We start from the raw sequence: 17,862 nt of genomic DNA, 5'->3' as shown, positions 1-17,862 counted from the left end.
TTTTCATATTATCTCCATGTAGCCAACAATTGACCATTGAATTTACATGGAAAGGGTGTCCTAGCAAATGCGGTGAGTTCCTTGTTTTCTCCTGTTCTGGAAGTTATTGTCTTTTCCTTTGACAGATTCTTTATTTAGTTTTTCCTTCTGTTTGAGGACTTTCCCTGGACTCGTGTTCAGCCAATGCACAAGGTTGGGAAGTTAAGGCCCACAGAATAATCCTCAACTAATTAGGGACCAGAGTTGGTAGATAAACACCCCTGCCAGCCTCATCACTTCTCAGAGGGAGGGTTATGAGATGCATTCTTTGTAGTTTCTCAGAAGGTTCCAGCAGCAGGGAGCCAGGTTTCCCATGGTGACAGCCACTCATTAATGCTTTTTGCTGGGTTTTCTCCCTCTCTTGTCTCATCTCCTCTCCTTCAGTGTGCTTCCTAGGATCTCCATCCAAATGAACTACTTGTATCCGGAGCTGCTTTGGGGAGGATTCACACTAAGACAAGTGACATCCTAGCTGAGGATGTTTTATTGGAGTTCATTCTGTTGTTATTATTGTTGATGTTGCTTCTTCCCTGTGATTTTCCCTGGGACCCAATACTCAAAGTTACTTTCAGTCAAAGAATTACATGCCTTAGATTATCTCTAAGCTTTATACCATAGTTACCTGCTTAACATCAATTTAATAAGAGCCAGTGGTGGGAGGGGGGGAACTAAGCTCCTTTTTAAAAACTAAAAGGCCCAAATCCATGGAGGACCAAAGTCTATAAGAATATAAAGATAATTGCCACTGCATTGTTTTCAATTTTTTAAACCATGTTTATCTTTAGCAAGCTATTATGTTAGGTAGTAGCCAAAACAAAAACCGAAGTCATTGACCTCAGTTAAAATAGTATTTTCTTCCTATAGAATGTATTCTTAATTAACCCCAAACTAAATCTTTGTATTAAACAACCAGAGGATCTTATGAGGAAGTGACTCTCTCAAATTAGTGGGCGTGAATCTCAGTCTACAAATTCAGGTTTGAAGGAAATATATTTTTATTATTTTACAATTCAACTTTTTTTTAGCACTCTTTTTAATTGCATATAGTTGATTTGCAGTGTTGTGTTAGTTTTAGGTGTACACTATAGTGATTCAGTTACATATGTATTTTTCATATTATTTTCCATTATAGATTATACAAGATATTGAATATAATTCCCCTTGCATTATTTTTTAAGATTGTACATATAGGTGATATATTTGTCTTTCAACCATCTATGCTGCCATAACTTCAGAAATTGTATCTCAGTCAACATGGAGTTCTCATTTACACCAGATTTTCTTTAAATTCTAGGGGGTAGAGTGTACCAAGGTGTAGGGCATGAGATCTGGATCTTTTAACAAGTGTATGTGGCCTAAGACACCTCTCATCCCCTGTTGTCTTGACACATTCATTTCTGGCTGGTGTCTCTGCTCCTTCCATCCCACCATCTGTGGCTGGTGGCTATTCCCCTGAGGCATGCAGACTTTCCCATGAGGCCCACATCGTCCTGTCTCTCTAACCAGTCACTTAGTGACTTCAAACCAGGACAGGACATACAGATCCCCTTTGCCCTTGAGTATCTATATGTTTGCGATTTGGTGTGGGAGTCAAGAGGCCAGTCTTTTTTCCGTCTGAGACCCACTGATGTATCTGCTGCTCAGCCCAAGAAAATGTTTCTTTCTGTTTGCCAGGGTGGCGCTAAAGGGAACATGGGAAGAATTCTCTTGCTCAAGGTATTTCCTGAAATAAACTTTCCATGTTGTAGTTATTGATGGGTTTAGGATTTTGGAAAATAAAACCACAGACTCTTTGGCCTTTCCTTTCTTTCTTTTCCCTTCCCTTCTTTTTCTCTCTCTTTTTAGAATTATTCCCCTTCATCACATCTCTCTCAGGACCAATAATTTATCTGTCTGTCTATCCATCTACCTGCCTGCCTATATATCTAATTCATCTACTTATCTATCGTACTTCCACTACAGAGCACATCAGGCATACTAGAATGTTGACATATTGATCTCAAAAGGGAGAGTCAAGTCTCTGTGACCATTGCTATGATGACCTATGCATTCCATCATTGAGGGCAAGATTCTCATTCTGAAAGTCTGACAGACACTTATTTATGAGTACTGTATACAAAGAGAGTGGTTATAGCTGGTGGTATGTGTCTATGTGTGTGTCATGTTAAATCAGACTTGGGATAATTTTTAGGTAATTTGAGCCATGTTTTGGCAATAACTATAAAACATGTTTAAAATAATCTAGGATTTTTAAAATATACTATAAATACTTAACTTGAAAGATTTCCTTTGTTTACTTTATGTATTTCACCCTTATTCTACATTTTACTTTGATGAAAATCCCAAATAAAATTCAGTATTTCTCTTGCCCCCCTTCAACCTCTGTGTTTGTTTCCTTACTACTTAAAAAAAAATGAGCAGTCCTTTGTAAAAAGTAGTCTTTCTCTCACAAATTGCTGTGAAGAAAGACTGGATGTCTAGATAATGCAATACGTGTTTGAACAATGCTTTTGTCTCATGGTTATAAGGAAACTGATGATCTCTATTCTTTATTCTTAGGTAGTGATGGGGTAATTTGACCAAAACATGCAATAGACATTAATGGACACTCAGCCACATACATGATTTAGTGCAATGAGATTCATCTTAATTTCCTAATTACCTATATAAGTGCAGAAGAGGAACCATATAATGCATGCACTCAAGGTGGTTGCACAGTTTTAAGGGTCTTGTGAAAAAAAAATAGCATTCCTTTGCAATTCACTTTTGCCTATAAACTTTTAAAGGCCCTAAGAAAAGATTTAATCTTGAGAAAAAATACTTTCAACTTATAAATTAAAAAGAGAAAACAAAATCAAAATGGTTTATTATGTATCCTCAAATATATGGGTATATTTAAATAGATTTTATGTGATGTGGCATAAGACCTCCAAAAGTCAAAATGGTTTTAAAATATCTCTGTCGTATGTATCAGAGTAAAATAGAAAAATTATATTTTATAGTGATTACAGTTTTATACTAGTCATTCATTTATTCATTCACCCACTTAGTAATTTGCCTTGACAATATTTATTAAGCATCCATTATATACTAAGCATAGGACCAGGCTATGAAGATTGTAATGAAAATAATGACAAGAGAAAACAATTTTTCAGCACATTTTTTTTGCACTTGATACTACCGTAAGCACCTGACATATGTTAAATAACCGTATCAGTGTAGGATAGTTAGCAGTTATTCTCCTCCATTTCAACAGTGGGAAACTGAGGCACTCAGGAGTCAAAGAACTAACTGAAACTCAGATGGTTATTAAGTAATAGCAGAATCAAGAACCCAGGTATTATTCTGCAGAATTTGTGCTCTTACCATTCAACCATCAGGCCATACTTCAGAGATGCAGTCATCAGGCTTCTGTCTGAAGAGCCACAGCGGTAACCTGGCTAATATATGACGTGGTATGAAGGGAAAATAAGGAAACGGTGGAAGCTTACAACAAGGGAGTAACTAGCCCAGGATAAAATCTCTTCTTAAAAATATTTGAAGTGATAGACAAAAATATTTTTTGTGTTTTTCCTACTTTAATTTTTATTCCCCGTGACATGATTTATACTTAAACTTGATGAATCCTAATGTCCCTTTGATTCTTAAGCAAAACCTTATAGTTTAAAAGAGCTGATATTTATAAAATCTAAAATGAAACACTAGAAAAAACTGACAATTTCACTTCTATCATTTTGGGACTTAAAACTAGAAAGATTCAGCACTAAAACATATATGAACATTTTTAAATTCTTGAAATCATTAGCCATTGTTGTCTGTGTGGGATATTTTTAATATCAGGGACTCTCAGAGAAAATAATGCCATATTTAACAAAAACTAAGTTGGACAGGGCTTGGTTTTCAATTCAAATTTGGAAAAGAGAATTTTGAATGAGATCATGAATATATTTCTGCAATGCAGTATAGGTAAAAACAATGATCTAATTGTTATATATGTATTAGTTTATGAGAATGAAATTCTCTTGAGCCTTTTTCTTTAAATATTGTCTATTTAATAGGAAAACAACTCATCCTTATACAAGTCATTTGAGGGGCAAATATTTCTTGACTTCACCATTGTGTGTTTCCCTAATTCAAGCATATCGTATTAATGGCTCTTAGGCCATGGAACTTTTAATTTTATTAAAACATGATGTAAAACCAGTGAGTTTTAAAACTTTAACCCTTCTTGTCATTCTAATTTTGGAGCAGTAATCTAGGAACACATACGTTGTAATTCCCTTCTCTATGTGTAAGGTTCTTGATACAGTTCCATGGGTATATAACATGTAATTAAAAGGAGTAATCTTTCTATCTAGTAAAAGTTTGATTAATACAATATGACTTTGGGAAAAGAGAACAATATTTCATTTTGATAGTTTCAATAAATATGAAGCATACTGTTGAATTCTAGTTGCAGTAGATCTAAATAGGTGCATGTTCTTTTGTTTGTCTTTTAGCATCTCCGTCAATTAAACTCTTGGTGGATGACCCTATAGTTGTAAACCCTGGAGAGGCCATAACATTAGTATGTGTTACGACAGGAGGAGAGCCTGTACCCTCCCTCACCTGGGTCAGGTCCTTTGGGACTCTGCCTGAAAAGACTGTTTTGAATGGAGGAACTTTGACCATACCTGCCATCACCTCTGAAGATGCTGGTACTTACAGCTGCATTGCCAATAATAATGTGGGAAACCCTGCAAAAAAGTCCACCAACATCATCGTGAGAGGTGAGTTCACCTAGAGAAGGTTGCAGCATAAATTTCTGGGTTATGACAAAACAAATAATATTTTGTATAAAATATTTCCTCAAATATTATATATCACAACATACTAGAAAACTATTTATAAATAGTAAATGACATCTAATTATGAATGGAACCTAAGATTCCTAAACCTTAATAACAATGCTCTGTATTTGCATTGAATAGTTCTCATAACATATTCTTAGTGATACCACGGAATAGTTTTATAATACGTTATTAGTAAAAAAAAAATCTGAATGTGGCATAGAGCATTAGACATTGTTATACAGATTGTGTATTAGTTTAGGAATTTAACAGATATATCAATTTAATGTTTGATAAACATTTATTGAGTTTCTATTACAAGGAGCACTTTAAATTGTGGGATTACAGAGAGATCTATAAAACCTTACCTTGTACTCGAGGATCCTATTGTCAGATAGTAAAAATAAAATGTATCAATTTATAGCCTTATGATACAGTGTTTGGCAAGTGTAAGCAAAAGCTATAGACATAAAAATTACAATAGTTTTTGGCTGAGGTTATCAGGGAATAACATTTGCATCAGGTCTCATGTGCTGGAAAGAGTTTTAACAGACTGAGATCGGCAAATGTCATAGAAAAGTCAGAGATAGTAAAAGATAAAGTTTATGTGAGGAATTGATGTAAACAGTGTGTCACTTGATAACAGCAGTGAGGTCCTAGTTGGTGTACTGGTGCTGCATATGGAGGAGATGCTATCTCTCCATTTCAGAGGATGTAAAGTCACTGTGCAAGGAGAGCATATGCTTCTTCACATCTCACTTCACCTGGCTTGATCCTGGGCTGGAGAAGGAGGATGCACACCAATGCCTCTAAAATTAAAACAGACATCCATATGCCCAAGAGAACTGCCCAGCAGACAAGTGAAAATTTCTCCTGTCGGAGGATTATAATAGAATTAAAACATAATTGAGTATGTTGAGATAAACATAACTTTGAGAACATCGATTGTGATAGTTTTAGTGAGCATAGTTATCTGTTACTATCCAAACTATCAGAAATGCACTACTTGGCCAAAAAGACACTCTGTTCAAAGTATTGCAAGGTATCATAGTGTAAATTAAGACATGGTGGATAGTGTGTTATCTGCTATAAAATAAGCAATTTAATATTTAGTAATTGCAAGAAACTATTATTTTATGTATCACTATAAAATAAAACATCATGCCAACTGAATTAACACAGTGCTGTATATGAGATTGAATGCTATTGAAAGAAATCTTTCAGTTGTTTATACTTAGGTTTTCTTTTAAACCATGTATCACCCATTAGCATATAGAAAAAGGAAAAGAAAAGAAAAATCAATTGATTAAATTATTCCTAAAATTTCACACTCAGAACCAACCTAACTTCTAAATCAATTTGCATCCCAGTCTTAGAAGACCGTGAATTTTTTAAATTGAGTTTGATCATAGGATCATCTGTGACTATATTGAATCCCTGTACAACTGGCAAAATGTTCAGCATCAAATGTTGGTGTTGCTCAGAAACCCTCCATAAAGAACTAAGTTAGTTCACAGCAAATATATGTTCCCAGCATGACTTGCTCCTCCTCATCCCAACTGGCAGTTTTCATCTGTGTTCTTACAAAAGACAGTTTTCATCTTTGACATGAATGACCTCAAATAAATAAAGCCTTAAAATGTATTTCTCCTCTTTATAACATTTTTATGTCTTTAAGTTATCTGAAGTATACATTTGCATTGTCGTATTACCAGTGGAACCTCTCATCAGTGGAATTCACAAAATTCATAAAGTCGAGTTTGTATGTAATCTTACTGCATATAGAAATAGCCTTGGTTAACAGGTCTTAGATTAAACTGCAGGAAGAAAAACTGCTACAATAATATGAGGCATTTTATTTCTTCCACAAAGGCCAAGAAATTCAGTTAAAGAAAAATGGTTTTCCTATTATTATATCAAAGAAATTATTTTCAAGTCTTCTGAATTCGTAGACCTCTGCAATGTCTTAAATTAACTATATCATGGGTACAGCAAAAGTAGAACTCTAGGTTAATTTTCCCCCTATTCCTTTCTGTAATTATATCAAGATCCACAGACCAGGTTTTCTGAGCAAGTACGAGGATATTCTGTGCATAGAATTTCTATTACCATTTGAGAATATCCCCTGGACAAAATAAGGTTGTAGAGCACAGACAGGAATAAAATTCCAGAAACATTTCTGAATGTCATTTGATTTTTATAAAAAATAGAAAACACTGTAAATAATGTAGATAACCCTCCTAGTAGATAATAAGCTCCAAAACTGAGGAGGAATCTCAATGTTTTAAAGTTTTGTTAGATAGACATTCATTAGTATAACAGCAATGCCTTGCAATGATCAACCCACATTTCTCCATGACATTGAAAATTATTTTCATTTCCTAGATATATGTTGGGTGGCCTGAGCTCAGTGGTTTCCAAACTTCTGTTAAGCAGTATGTCATTCTCACCTCAAATTCTCTAGTGTGAGTCACTGCAATTAGAAATGCCCACATTTCTCTTCTGTTGAAAATTGAATGGGCCACTGTGTTGAGCAAGCATGGTTCATAACATGATCAAGACATTACTGTATTTTAGTGTCCTGTGGCCTTTTAAAATTTTATTCAGTGGCTTAATCTTCTCCTGTTTCAGAAGAAAAATCATGCAGACCCCATGACCTTTCTGCTCATTGTTGGAGAATCCTACAGTGAATTCAAATCGCAGTCACACATTTTGTTCAGTGCTTTGGATTTGTGATCCAAAATAGTAATAAAACTCCAAACCTGACAATGCAAAATTTTCTCCCCCATCCAGCTCTGGGCTGGAAACCAGCTATGAAAAGGGAGAGGAGGATTGGTATGGTTGTGTTCTTTCTGTTTGTGTATCCTGTACCCTCCTCTACCTACCCCAGCCTTGACCTGATAGCCAGGTTCTGACTTCCCTGGCTTGGGGTAGAGTAGGAAGTTCTTTGCTATATAAGACATATTTACTTTTCTTCTATGACACTTTAGTGGACTCTTGAGAGATTCTTACACCTATAAGAGATCCACATCTGTATGTACCAAGGAGAGATCTCTAGTCACAGGTTCTCCCTGGTCCATTGATGTCCTACATTCCCTGAGCATCTGGTGCTGTACTCCTAATGTCTTTCTGCTGAGGGCACCTCTCTCTTCCAGGCAGCCAGCTTAACAGAGCCCAAGACAAGAAGTTCTCCTTTCCTGTGTGATTCACAGCTACGAGCAGAAATGCTTACCAATAAATTCTGTCAGAGCACATAGATTCCAGTGTAGCCACCTCTATCCTATTGTCCTGAGGGAATTTATTTTGGTTTCCTCAGGGAAAATATTTCAGAGCTTTTGCTGACTCCCTGAAAACCCTTCAGTAGGATTAAGACAGGTTCTCCTGCTGCCTTGGGCCTGGAAGAAGCTTCTTCTTGCAGGGTTGTCCAAAGATATCCTTCCACTCAAACGTGGTCTCTGACCTTTTTTCTATGCTTAATTGCCCATGAAGCCCAAGAAACATAGCATGGAGTTTCTTTTACTTTCTTTGAAAATTCTGCATAAGAAGATCTGTTTTATGCTCATTTTGGAATTCCATGGATTTTGTTCTCAGTCAAAAGTGAATCAGGAAAAATCTATTCTGTTATCTAGTTTCACAAAAGTATTGAGGGATTATAAGAACTTTGAAAATTTCTAGCCAGCAATCTTAAATGTGATCATCTTGTGGTCCTATCTTCAAACTGGTCTGCATCTTGCCAGTTCACCATTATCACCCTTGTGTAAACTATCAATGCATTTCCCTAGTTGATTAAAGTGATCTTTTCATTGATCTTCTTTCTATCCCAGTGCCCACTGTATTAGATAAGGTAGACTAGGCTGAGTCAACGAATAGACCCATACATGTAATTACTCAAAATAGAAACTCTTACAGCTTTTTTTCATGAAAGAGTATAGCGTGTTTCCTTGTTGATAATGAGGGCTATGGTCGTATGTGTGAGATTGATGTGTGTGGTCAGGAGCTGTCCTGAGTGCAGTGCTAGAGATCTGCTCCATGCAATCATTCAGGCATCCAGGGTCATAATGTTTCTGCCATCTTCAGTCTGTGGTTACTAAGGTCGCTCTGAGTATGACCTCCATCCCTGACAGCTGGAAGTGGGGAGCAGTTTAAATGAACATCCATAGGAGACTTTGATGAGCTAGATATGTGTTAGTTCCAATCACATTCTGTTGGCTAGATCTTAGGCAGATAATCACATCCAAAGATGTGAAGGCTGGGAAATGTATTCTTACTGTGAGCCAGGAATAAGAGGGCATGGATTTTGGTAAATAACTAGCCATCTCTTTTATATTCATGCAAAAGCCTGGGTAATTGAAATCACCTCATTCTCCTAATCAGATCCCTCCCTTGGCTTCCCATATCACCTAAAAAGAGGAATTCAAGTTCCTCATTGTCATTTCATGCCATTCTCGTGTTCTTTTTCACAACTCAAGATATAAACATTTGCTGGTTTTTCAGCCTGGGATGTTAATTTTTAAATACCATTTTCTGGGAAATGTCTTCCATGACTACCCTATCTTAAATAATCAGCCCCTACTCCCTTGAATGATCTACTGTTTCTTCTTATAGTTACCAAGGATAATTTTATACATTTTTAAAATTTACCATCTATCCCTTTCAGGGCACTATCTATAGGGACAAATAATTTATCTGTTTGTAGTGCTACTGTGTGATGTATCCTTGGGGTCTAAAAAATAATAAAGTCAATTCTCAATAAATATTTGTTGAATGAATGAATCTCTTTTTGAAAAGTTTACTGGCTTACACTAGACATTTCTTCTGGATGTCTATTGCCCTTTAATACCCTGAATGTATGATAAATGATACTATGCAAAAGTCAGAAATTCTGTATACATGTTAAATCATATTAAACATTGCTGTGATGTGACTAGCTCATTTGAAAGGCCACCTTGTTCTAATTATCCATTACTGTGTAATAAAGACTCCAAAACAATAACTTAATAGGATTTATTTATTTTGCTCACAAATCTGGGGGTTGAGACACTCAGCTAAAAGATCCAGGGCCTCATATAGTTGTACTCAGAAGATTCTGGGCCTAGAATTATCTTTAAGCCTTTTTCAATCAAATTCCTGTTTCCTGAACTAAAATGTTCAAACAGCTGGGCTCCTCAGGTGGTCTTTCTCTGTCTCTCATTCATTTTCAATAGCCTCTTTACATGGTTTTGCCATGCAGCAGTGTCAAGGTAAGCCAGACTTCTACAGGCTACCTGAACCATGGTCCCAAGAGCTGCATGAGTTCTAACCTAGCCTTTGAAGTTGTGCAGTGTCATTACTGCATTTTTTTCAAGGTCGTGCCAAAAGTTGTCCTGGTTCCAAGACGGCTAACATCTTCACCTTTTGAAGACAATCTGCAGCTGTGTCTAAAGTCACCTCAGTAAGCCACCTCAATATGAAGTATACTACATAAGCCATATTCTTCATATCATACTCCCATATTGCCTCAAAGTTTATTTATGCCTTGTTTTGTTTTCCCCTCATCTTCTTAATTTCATGAGCCCTTTTCTTGAACTCATGGCCTCTGCAAAAGTCATTTCCTAAACAGGTTTTTCTTTTGATTCTAGAGTTTCTTCAGCCTAATTTTTTAATCTATGATCTCAGATTCCTAATATGAAGAAAAGTTGTCAGTAAGAGATTTAACCTTTATGGAAGAAGTCAATATATATTCAGTGAGGCATGAATTTACACATTCATAACTGTGCAGAAATATACTGTAACCTCCAGAAACATCATAAACCTATGTTCTGAAAAGTGTTGCTTTACCTAACTCTAGTATATCCATGTGAAACGACTGAGTTCTTCAAAACTCTGAATTTTTACATTAAACATATTTGTTCAGAACTCATTTCATGGAAATATGTCAAATATTATCACTGTTAACATTTCAAAATTATCTTTATGCTTATTACAAAAAAATCTTATAATCTAAAATTCTATGAGAAAAATATTTGAACCTTTGAGAATATATTTCTGTTTAGGTAATAGTAATAGTTATTATCAGTTGAGCACTTGCCATGTACTAACTAGGCTACCACGCCTACCATATATGTCAACTTTTTAATCATTCCCAAGTATTTATGAGGCCAAAAAATTATTATCCCTATTTTAACAAACAGTGAAACTGAAGAGGGAGTAGTTAAGTAATTTGTCCCAAATAAGCCTTATTTAAGCAGCAAAGCTGGGATTCAGAACTCAAACAGTTTGCTTTGAGGGTCACTGTCTTAACCAAGGTACCATAGTGCCTTTCAAAATTTAGCCATGTTGGGGAGTTCCCGTTGTTGCTCAGGGGTAACGAATCCAACTGTGGTCCATGAGGATGCAGGCTTGATCCCTGGCCTTGCTCATTGGGTTAAAGATCCTGCGTTGCTGTGAGCTGTGATGTAGGTCACAGACTCGACCCGGATCCTGTGTTGCTGTGGCCGTGGTGTAAACTGACAGCTGCAGCCCCAATTTTGACCCCTAGCCAGGGAATTTCCATATGCTGTGGGTGCAGTCCTAAAAAGGCAAATATATATATGTGTATATATATGTATATATATATATATATACACAACACACACACACAAATATATATATGTATATATGTGTGTATACATGTGTCTAAATATATGTGTATATGTATATATGTGTTTATATATATGTGTGTGTGTGTGTGTGTGTGTGTGTGTGTGTGTGTGTATAAAACCCCTCCCAGTCTCCTCCAAACTGAACTGACTAATGTCATTTTCTAATTCCTCTATCCTTACCTTACCAAAAACTTACTAAGGATTCTTTCTGTATTGTAAATGGAATACATTTTTATGCTTATTAAAAAAAAAAACCCCAACGCTATAGTGTCCTTCCTAATTACACTGTTTCCCTCCCTAATATGCAATCACTTTTTATGGGAGGGAATTCTGTTTTTCTTACTAAGTTTTTTTCTCCCATAATGGTAGGCACACTTCAATTTCAAGTTCCAACTAACATACTGTTTATAGTTTATGATTTTCTAAGTAACATTATATTTGAAGGACTGAGAATGACTTTTCTACTAACAGTCTTAAAAATTATTGTATAAAATGTTTGAAGAATTTCTATTTATTAGAAGAGATTATTTGAATTATGAAAGACAAAGAAAAAAATAACTATATAAATAAAATGTCTAGTATAAGCAAGGGACAAAACAAGACCTATAAAATGTGTTGATTGTTTTTGCGGAAGAGTATTTCTTTTCAAGCTATTGATCAGAAAGTCAGAGTTAATTGTCAATTTCCCAGAAAGAATTGCTCAAATTTAGCTTACAGTGCATTCCTAAATGTAAATTATTTGTAAATTTCCAATTACAGAGTCAGTGCAGTTCCTCCCAAGTGTTTACATTAATCAAATTAAATTTCTAGTCATTAATAGCTTTTTTCCATGACCTTACATTAATAAAAATTATAATAGCTAAAATAGTTAAATAACTAAAATTGTAGAAAATGAATACATTAACATTCTCCAAGAGCAAAACTGGTGTGTGCAGGTGTCCCAATTATTCATGTAGATTAAGGGCTCTCTTTCTATTTTCCCAATTTAATATTCTGTGGTAATTACATCTCCCCAAAACACCAGAGAGAATTTTAGTATATAATGTTTTGTAGCTCTGAAATTGTCTCATTATTGTCCTTTTAAAAATTAATCAGGGCTATACAAAATCTAAAAATTATCAAATTCGGTAGTTATCCAAATATAGATAACTCACTTCCGTCTTACAAATGAGATAAATCTAACATCTTTGTTCACTGAAATAACACGAGGAATTATAAAATACAACTTCAAGTAAAAAGGTTTATCTAGATATTGTATTATCTTATAATTACTTTTATGTAATTATATACAGACAGCTCAGTCATACATTGTATTTTATTAAAACTTAGATTGTCCTTTTTGGTAGTTGAGATCTCTGACATATTTTGTCTTTGACTAGACAGATGGAGATGCACCAATTTGTAGTAGTGCTTTAAAACTCAGTACCTGTTAACATCCAGAAAACTCAGTACCTGTTAACATCCAGAAAAGAAGAATCTTGTTCAAATAACATTATTTAAAAAATTTTTAAATCAGTTTCCTCAAAGCCATTCTATATTCGATGGGGGAAGGAGGGATGGTTTTCGTATACCTTATAGTTGTTAAAAAAAAAAAAAAAGGCCCAAAACATGGCACTAATTTGAAAACTCCTGATTTGGACTTTTAATCCTCTTGTTATGGCAGGTACTTATTCCCCAGGCCTAGTGGCTCACCACACTTTGTGTGAATTATATATATATATATATATTCTTTTTCTCATAGTGTCTTCCATCATGTTCTAACCCAAGAGACTGAATATTGTTCCCTATGCTGAAGAGTAGGACCTCATTGCATATGTATTCTAAATGCAATAGTTTGTATCTACTAACCCCAAACTCCCCAACACCCCAACCATCCTATTTCCTCCCACCTGGCTACCACAAGTCTGCTCTCCATGTCTGTGATCTGTTTGTACTTTGTAGATAGGATCATTTGTGCCATATTTTAGATCCTGGCTTCCTTTAAATTAGCTATCAGACCCTAGTTATGTAAAGAGGCCTCTGCATACTTTACAGTAAGAAATTACAGTACATAATTTCTAAGACTCTTTCTTTCTAACCATATATGATTCTATGCCCCTTTCTGGACTTAATCGCTATTTTTGTTTACAGGTTTACTCATGCAAATGCATAAGTACAAGTGCATGGCTGTATAGATGTACATATAGTAACATTATGGTGATTAAAAAGCACTGAACTTTCAAACACAATTCTTTTTTTTCTTTTTTTTTGTCTTTTGTCTTTTTAGGGCCACGCCCATGGCATGTAGGAGGTTCCTAGGTTAGGGGTATAATCAGAGCTGTAGCCACTGGCCTATGCCACAACCACAGAAATGTGGGGTCCGAGCTGTGACCTATACCACAGCTTACGGCAACGCTGGATCCTTAACTGTTGAGCAAGGCCAGAGATCAAACCTGAGTCCTCATGGATGCCCTTCAGGTTTGCTAACCACTGAGCCATGATGGGAACTACTCAAACACAATTCTTATTAGTTACTTTAGGATATTAAACCAGGAAGGTGAATGTAAATGATATTTTCAATAGGTACTTAGAAAATTTGTCTTCAACACTAGATCTGTGTCAGTTGTTTTAAGGGGCAAAAAAGGAATGAGGAAATTAATGCATGGAGTTCTTACTTAAAGGAAGATAATCTTCAGGGCAACTTCCTCCATAGTATGTAAGGAAGATCATAATTCACAATCAAGCCTAGAAGTGTGCTGTTAGAAGCTCAGATGAACAATTGACTCTGAATAGGGAGAGAAAAAAAATTCCAAAGAGAAGGTATCATTTACTCTGGCCTTAGAAAAATGAGAATCCTTACATATTTCAAAATGAAGTATCTCTTTCTTTTGCTGACCAGAATGTTGATATTAACTAGTGTTTTGAACTTTTCTTTTTTTTTTAAATGCATTTTCTTAGGTATGAAAGATTAGGAATTATTGATTGACTTTTACAGAAAAACTGTAACTTCCATTTTTTATAGTAAACATTTTCAGAAACAATTTGATGCATTATATTTTGTGATTTAAAATAATGCTTAAAAGTTAATATTTTGTGATCTTAATGTCCTTAAGATGTTATATACAATTTTTAATTGAATTAGTCAACCTGCCAGGTTTTCCGTTTACTGTTTTTGGTTTCCCTTATAACAGCTGATTTGGACTTTTAATCCTCTTGTTATGGCAGGTACTTATTCCCCAGGCCTAGCGGCTCACCACACTTTGTGTGAATTATATATATATATATATATATATATATATATATATTCTTTTTCTCATAGTGTCTTCCATCATGTTCTAACCCAAGAGACTGAATATTGTTCCCTATGCTGAAGAGTAGGACCTCATTGCATATGTATTCTAAATGCAATAGTTTGTATCTACTAACCCCAAACTAGCCCCAAATCAGCTGAGCTTCTAACAGCACACTTCTAGGCTTGATTGTGAATTATGATCTTCCTTACATACTATGGAGGAAGTTGCCCTGAAGATTATCTTCCTTTAAGTAAGAACTCCATGCATTAATTTCCTCATTCCTTTTTTGCCCCTTAAAACAACTGACACAGATCTAGTGTTGAAGACAAATTTTCTAAGTACCTATTGAATTATTCTAGTATTCTTCCAACATCAGTGCTCTTTTTAAATGTTTCAGGAAAGTTTTAAATAGAAACAATTAACCTAATTCTTAAATTATTCTTAGTTTAGGCTCCATAAGATGATTTCTTAATTTTAGCTTTCAAATAATCTTTTCTCTTTTCCTTCTTTTATTTATCTTATTGTCTCAGCAAATATACTTATCTGAAAATTATGTGTGCATGGAATTCATCAACACTGTAATTTAAATTCATCTTAGTCAAAATGTATATTAAAATCAATCAAGTATTAATGACTGATGAGAGAAAATTTATCCATGGAGAGTCCATAAATTTATTCTAAAACTGATTGTTTAATACATAAAATCCAAAAATTTGGAAAGTACCTTTAAAACATACTGAAAAGAATTATGTTTTTTTAATTAGAGGAGTTTTGTTCTTTTTTTTTGAGTCATACAGACTTTAGGATTAGTCTTTCCATGGTTCTTTCTTTGATTTTCACCCCCACATACCTTAATTTAGTTAACATGAACAGAAATAATATAATTCACATTCACATTTCAGCCATCACCATCATTCAGTGGATGATGGGAAACTTTTTTTAGAAGATAGAGAGGTGGCATTTTATTTATCTGCTTAGGTCAGTGGTCCTCAATAGCGGGCAATTTTTCCATTTTAGTGGACATTTGACAGTATATGCTGAGACCAGCTCAGCAGGATGGGGCTGAAGAACGGGTGCTGTGAAACTTAAAGAAAAAAGTTAACATAAAACAAGTCACAGAGACATTTATCTTAAGTAAATGTGGGAACTGGGGGACTCAAGGTCTCAGGGACCAAGAGCCCTGCCTCAAAAAATCACACTGCTTTTATTGTGCTCTGGAGGATTATGCCAAGTGAGGAGGGGGTTGTAGGTGTAGGATATAGGTTTTTTTTAAGTTATTTTAAAAGTCACTTAGCCAGTTGCTGATTAAGCTTTTATTCTGACCTTTAGGCATTTAACAATCATTAGCATATCCTGCTAACGACCCCCTCTTAAACCCCTTGGGGCCATGAGGCTCCTCTTTCTTTTGTTCTTAAGGGGACATATCATGCTGTGCAAATGACCTGCCAATCCGCACAGGTCCCTGATGCCTAGACCAACGCATTAGGTCCTCATTCAGATGACCCTATGAATAACTTATCTTTGTGCTTAAGCTGAAGTCATTCACCAGCACTGTGACTGTTTTTCAAGCAGGAAGATGGGGTAAAATAAAGCAGGACAAGATGGAGTTTTCAGCAAAGAGGCTAAGAAAATATTGTAGAAACATGTCTCGTAACAAGTATATTGAGACATTTTTGATTGTCTTGACTGGGGGGGGAGTGTTACTGGCATGTAAATGATAGAGACCAGGGATGCTGCTAAACACCCTAGGATGCACTAGACAAACTGCACAAAATGAAATACCTGGTCCAAAATGTAAATTGTGTTGCTATTGAGAAACCCTGTTCTAGTTAAGGGTTTCCCTTATAGCCAACTTGAAAGATGAATAAATCTACATAGTCATGCATGCACATACACAATTTTTTTTTAAACTGTACATTTTGATACAATATTGATATCAGATTATAGCCATTCTTGACATATTTCTTGGCATTTCATATGTCAGTAGTTCTTAACCTGACATTCATCTTTCTCTGTACCTTGGGAAAAGGCTATGATCAGGCCCTGCTTGGAAAGTGCTTATTAGGATCTTAGAGCAGTTTCTCTTCTCTGTGGTCCATATTTACGAACTCTTACCTCCTAGGTTATAATCATATTTCTGTCCATTGTTCATCTAGTCAGCATCTTAGACCCTTTCTACTGAAGTTCTGTATTCCATTTACTGATGACTCTCACCTCATTTATTAAAGTTTTTCAATGCACTTCCTAAGTTGGAACCTTTTATAATAGTAAGAGCTCTCTTTTAGTCTTCTAAGAGAGAAGGCCATCCACTGAGCCTCTGGAGTAAATGAACACAAATTTTTCATATATAGCCCTCTTGATTCCTATACAATTCCCACATTTTCAATAACACTAAACAATGTCCTGTCAGATCATCCAAAACATGAAACCAAAATGATGGAAAATGAAAAAATGAATATTTATGTTGCTCTTATCAACCTTCTTAAACTTCCTCCTAATTACTGTGTGTGTGTGTGTGTGTGTGTGTGTGTGTGTGTGTATTTTAAAGAGGGTGTAAAATACCATATTATAGTTTCTTCTTACACTATGGGTTAAATGCTCACTTTCTTTATAGAAACATATTTTCAAGGATTGTTTCTAGTTTGGCCCATTTCATTTCATTTCATTTCATATTAACTATTAATTTATTTTGACAGCAGTAGAAAAACCTAAAAAGGGAAGCATGTAACTGATTGCAGTTGACCTATATATTTAGAAATTTATTTGATGTGAGTGCTCAGAGAAATAAATGATGTTCACTTGGATACAAAGGATGGGTTCAATAATTTCTCCTCTCACAGAGATGGAAGTCTAGATTTGGTGTCTCTGTGCTTTTGTTATAAGTGTTTATACATTACTGTCCTGCAGTACCTTCCTGCTTGCTGATTATATAATCAGAGTATATTAAAGCACTATCTTTAAAATATAATCTAACATATGACTTTAAAACTTTATATTCTATTAAAGTGTAGCAGAAATTGTAGACACTGTAAATATATAGCTTAATGAACTTTTACAGAGTGGACACATCTGTGTCAGCAGCAGTCAGGTTGAAAAGCAGAC

The 17,862-nt window shown here is 35.2% G+C and overlaps 1 protein-coding gene across 1 annotated transcript in view; it reads left to right on the top strand.

Moving 5' to 3' along the window:
- Positions 1-17,862, top strand: part of MDGA2 (MAM domain containing glycosylphosphatidylinositol anchor 2) — an 826,502-nt gene that overhangs the window by 551,592 nt on the left and 257,048 nt on the right. Inside the window, exon 6 of the mRNA XM_047767260.1 lies at positions 4,539-4,808. Within this exon, the coding sequence (XP_047623216.1) occupies positions 4,539-4,808 (270 nt within the window). The remainder of the gene's footprint in view (positions 1-4,538; positions 4,809-17,862) is intronic.

The sequence above is a fragment of the Phacochoerus africanus genome, chromosome 2, assembly GCF_016906955.1.
Source record: "Phacochoerus africanus isolate WHEZ1 chromosome 2, ROS_Pafr_v1, whole genome shotgun sequence".
NCBI classification, from domain to species: Eukaryota; Metazoa; Chordata; class Mammalia; order Artiodactyla; family Suidae; genus Phacochoerus; species Phacochoerus africanus.
Note: the sequence above shows the minus strand (reverse complement) of the source record. Positions and strands in the feature narration are given on the sequence as shown.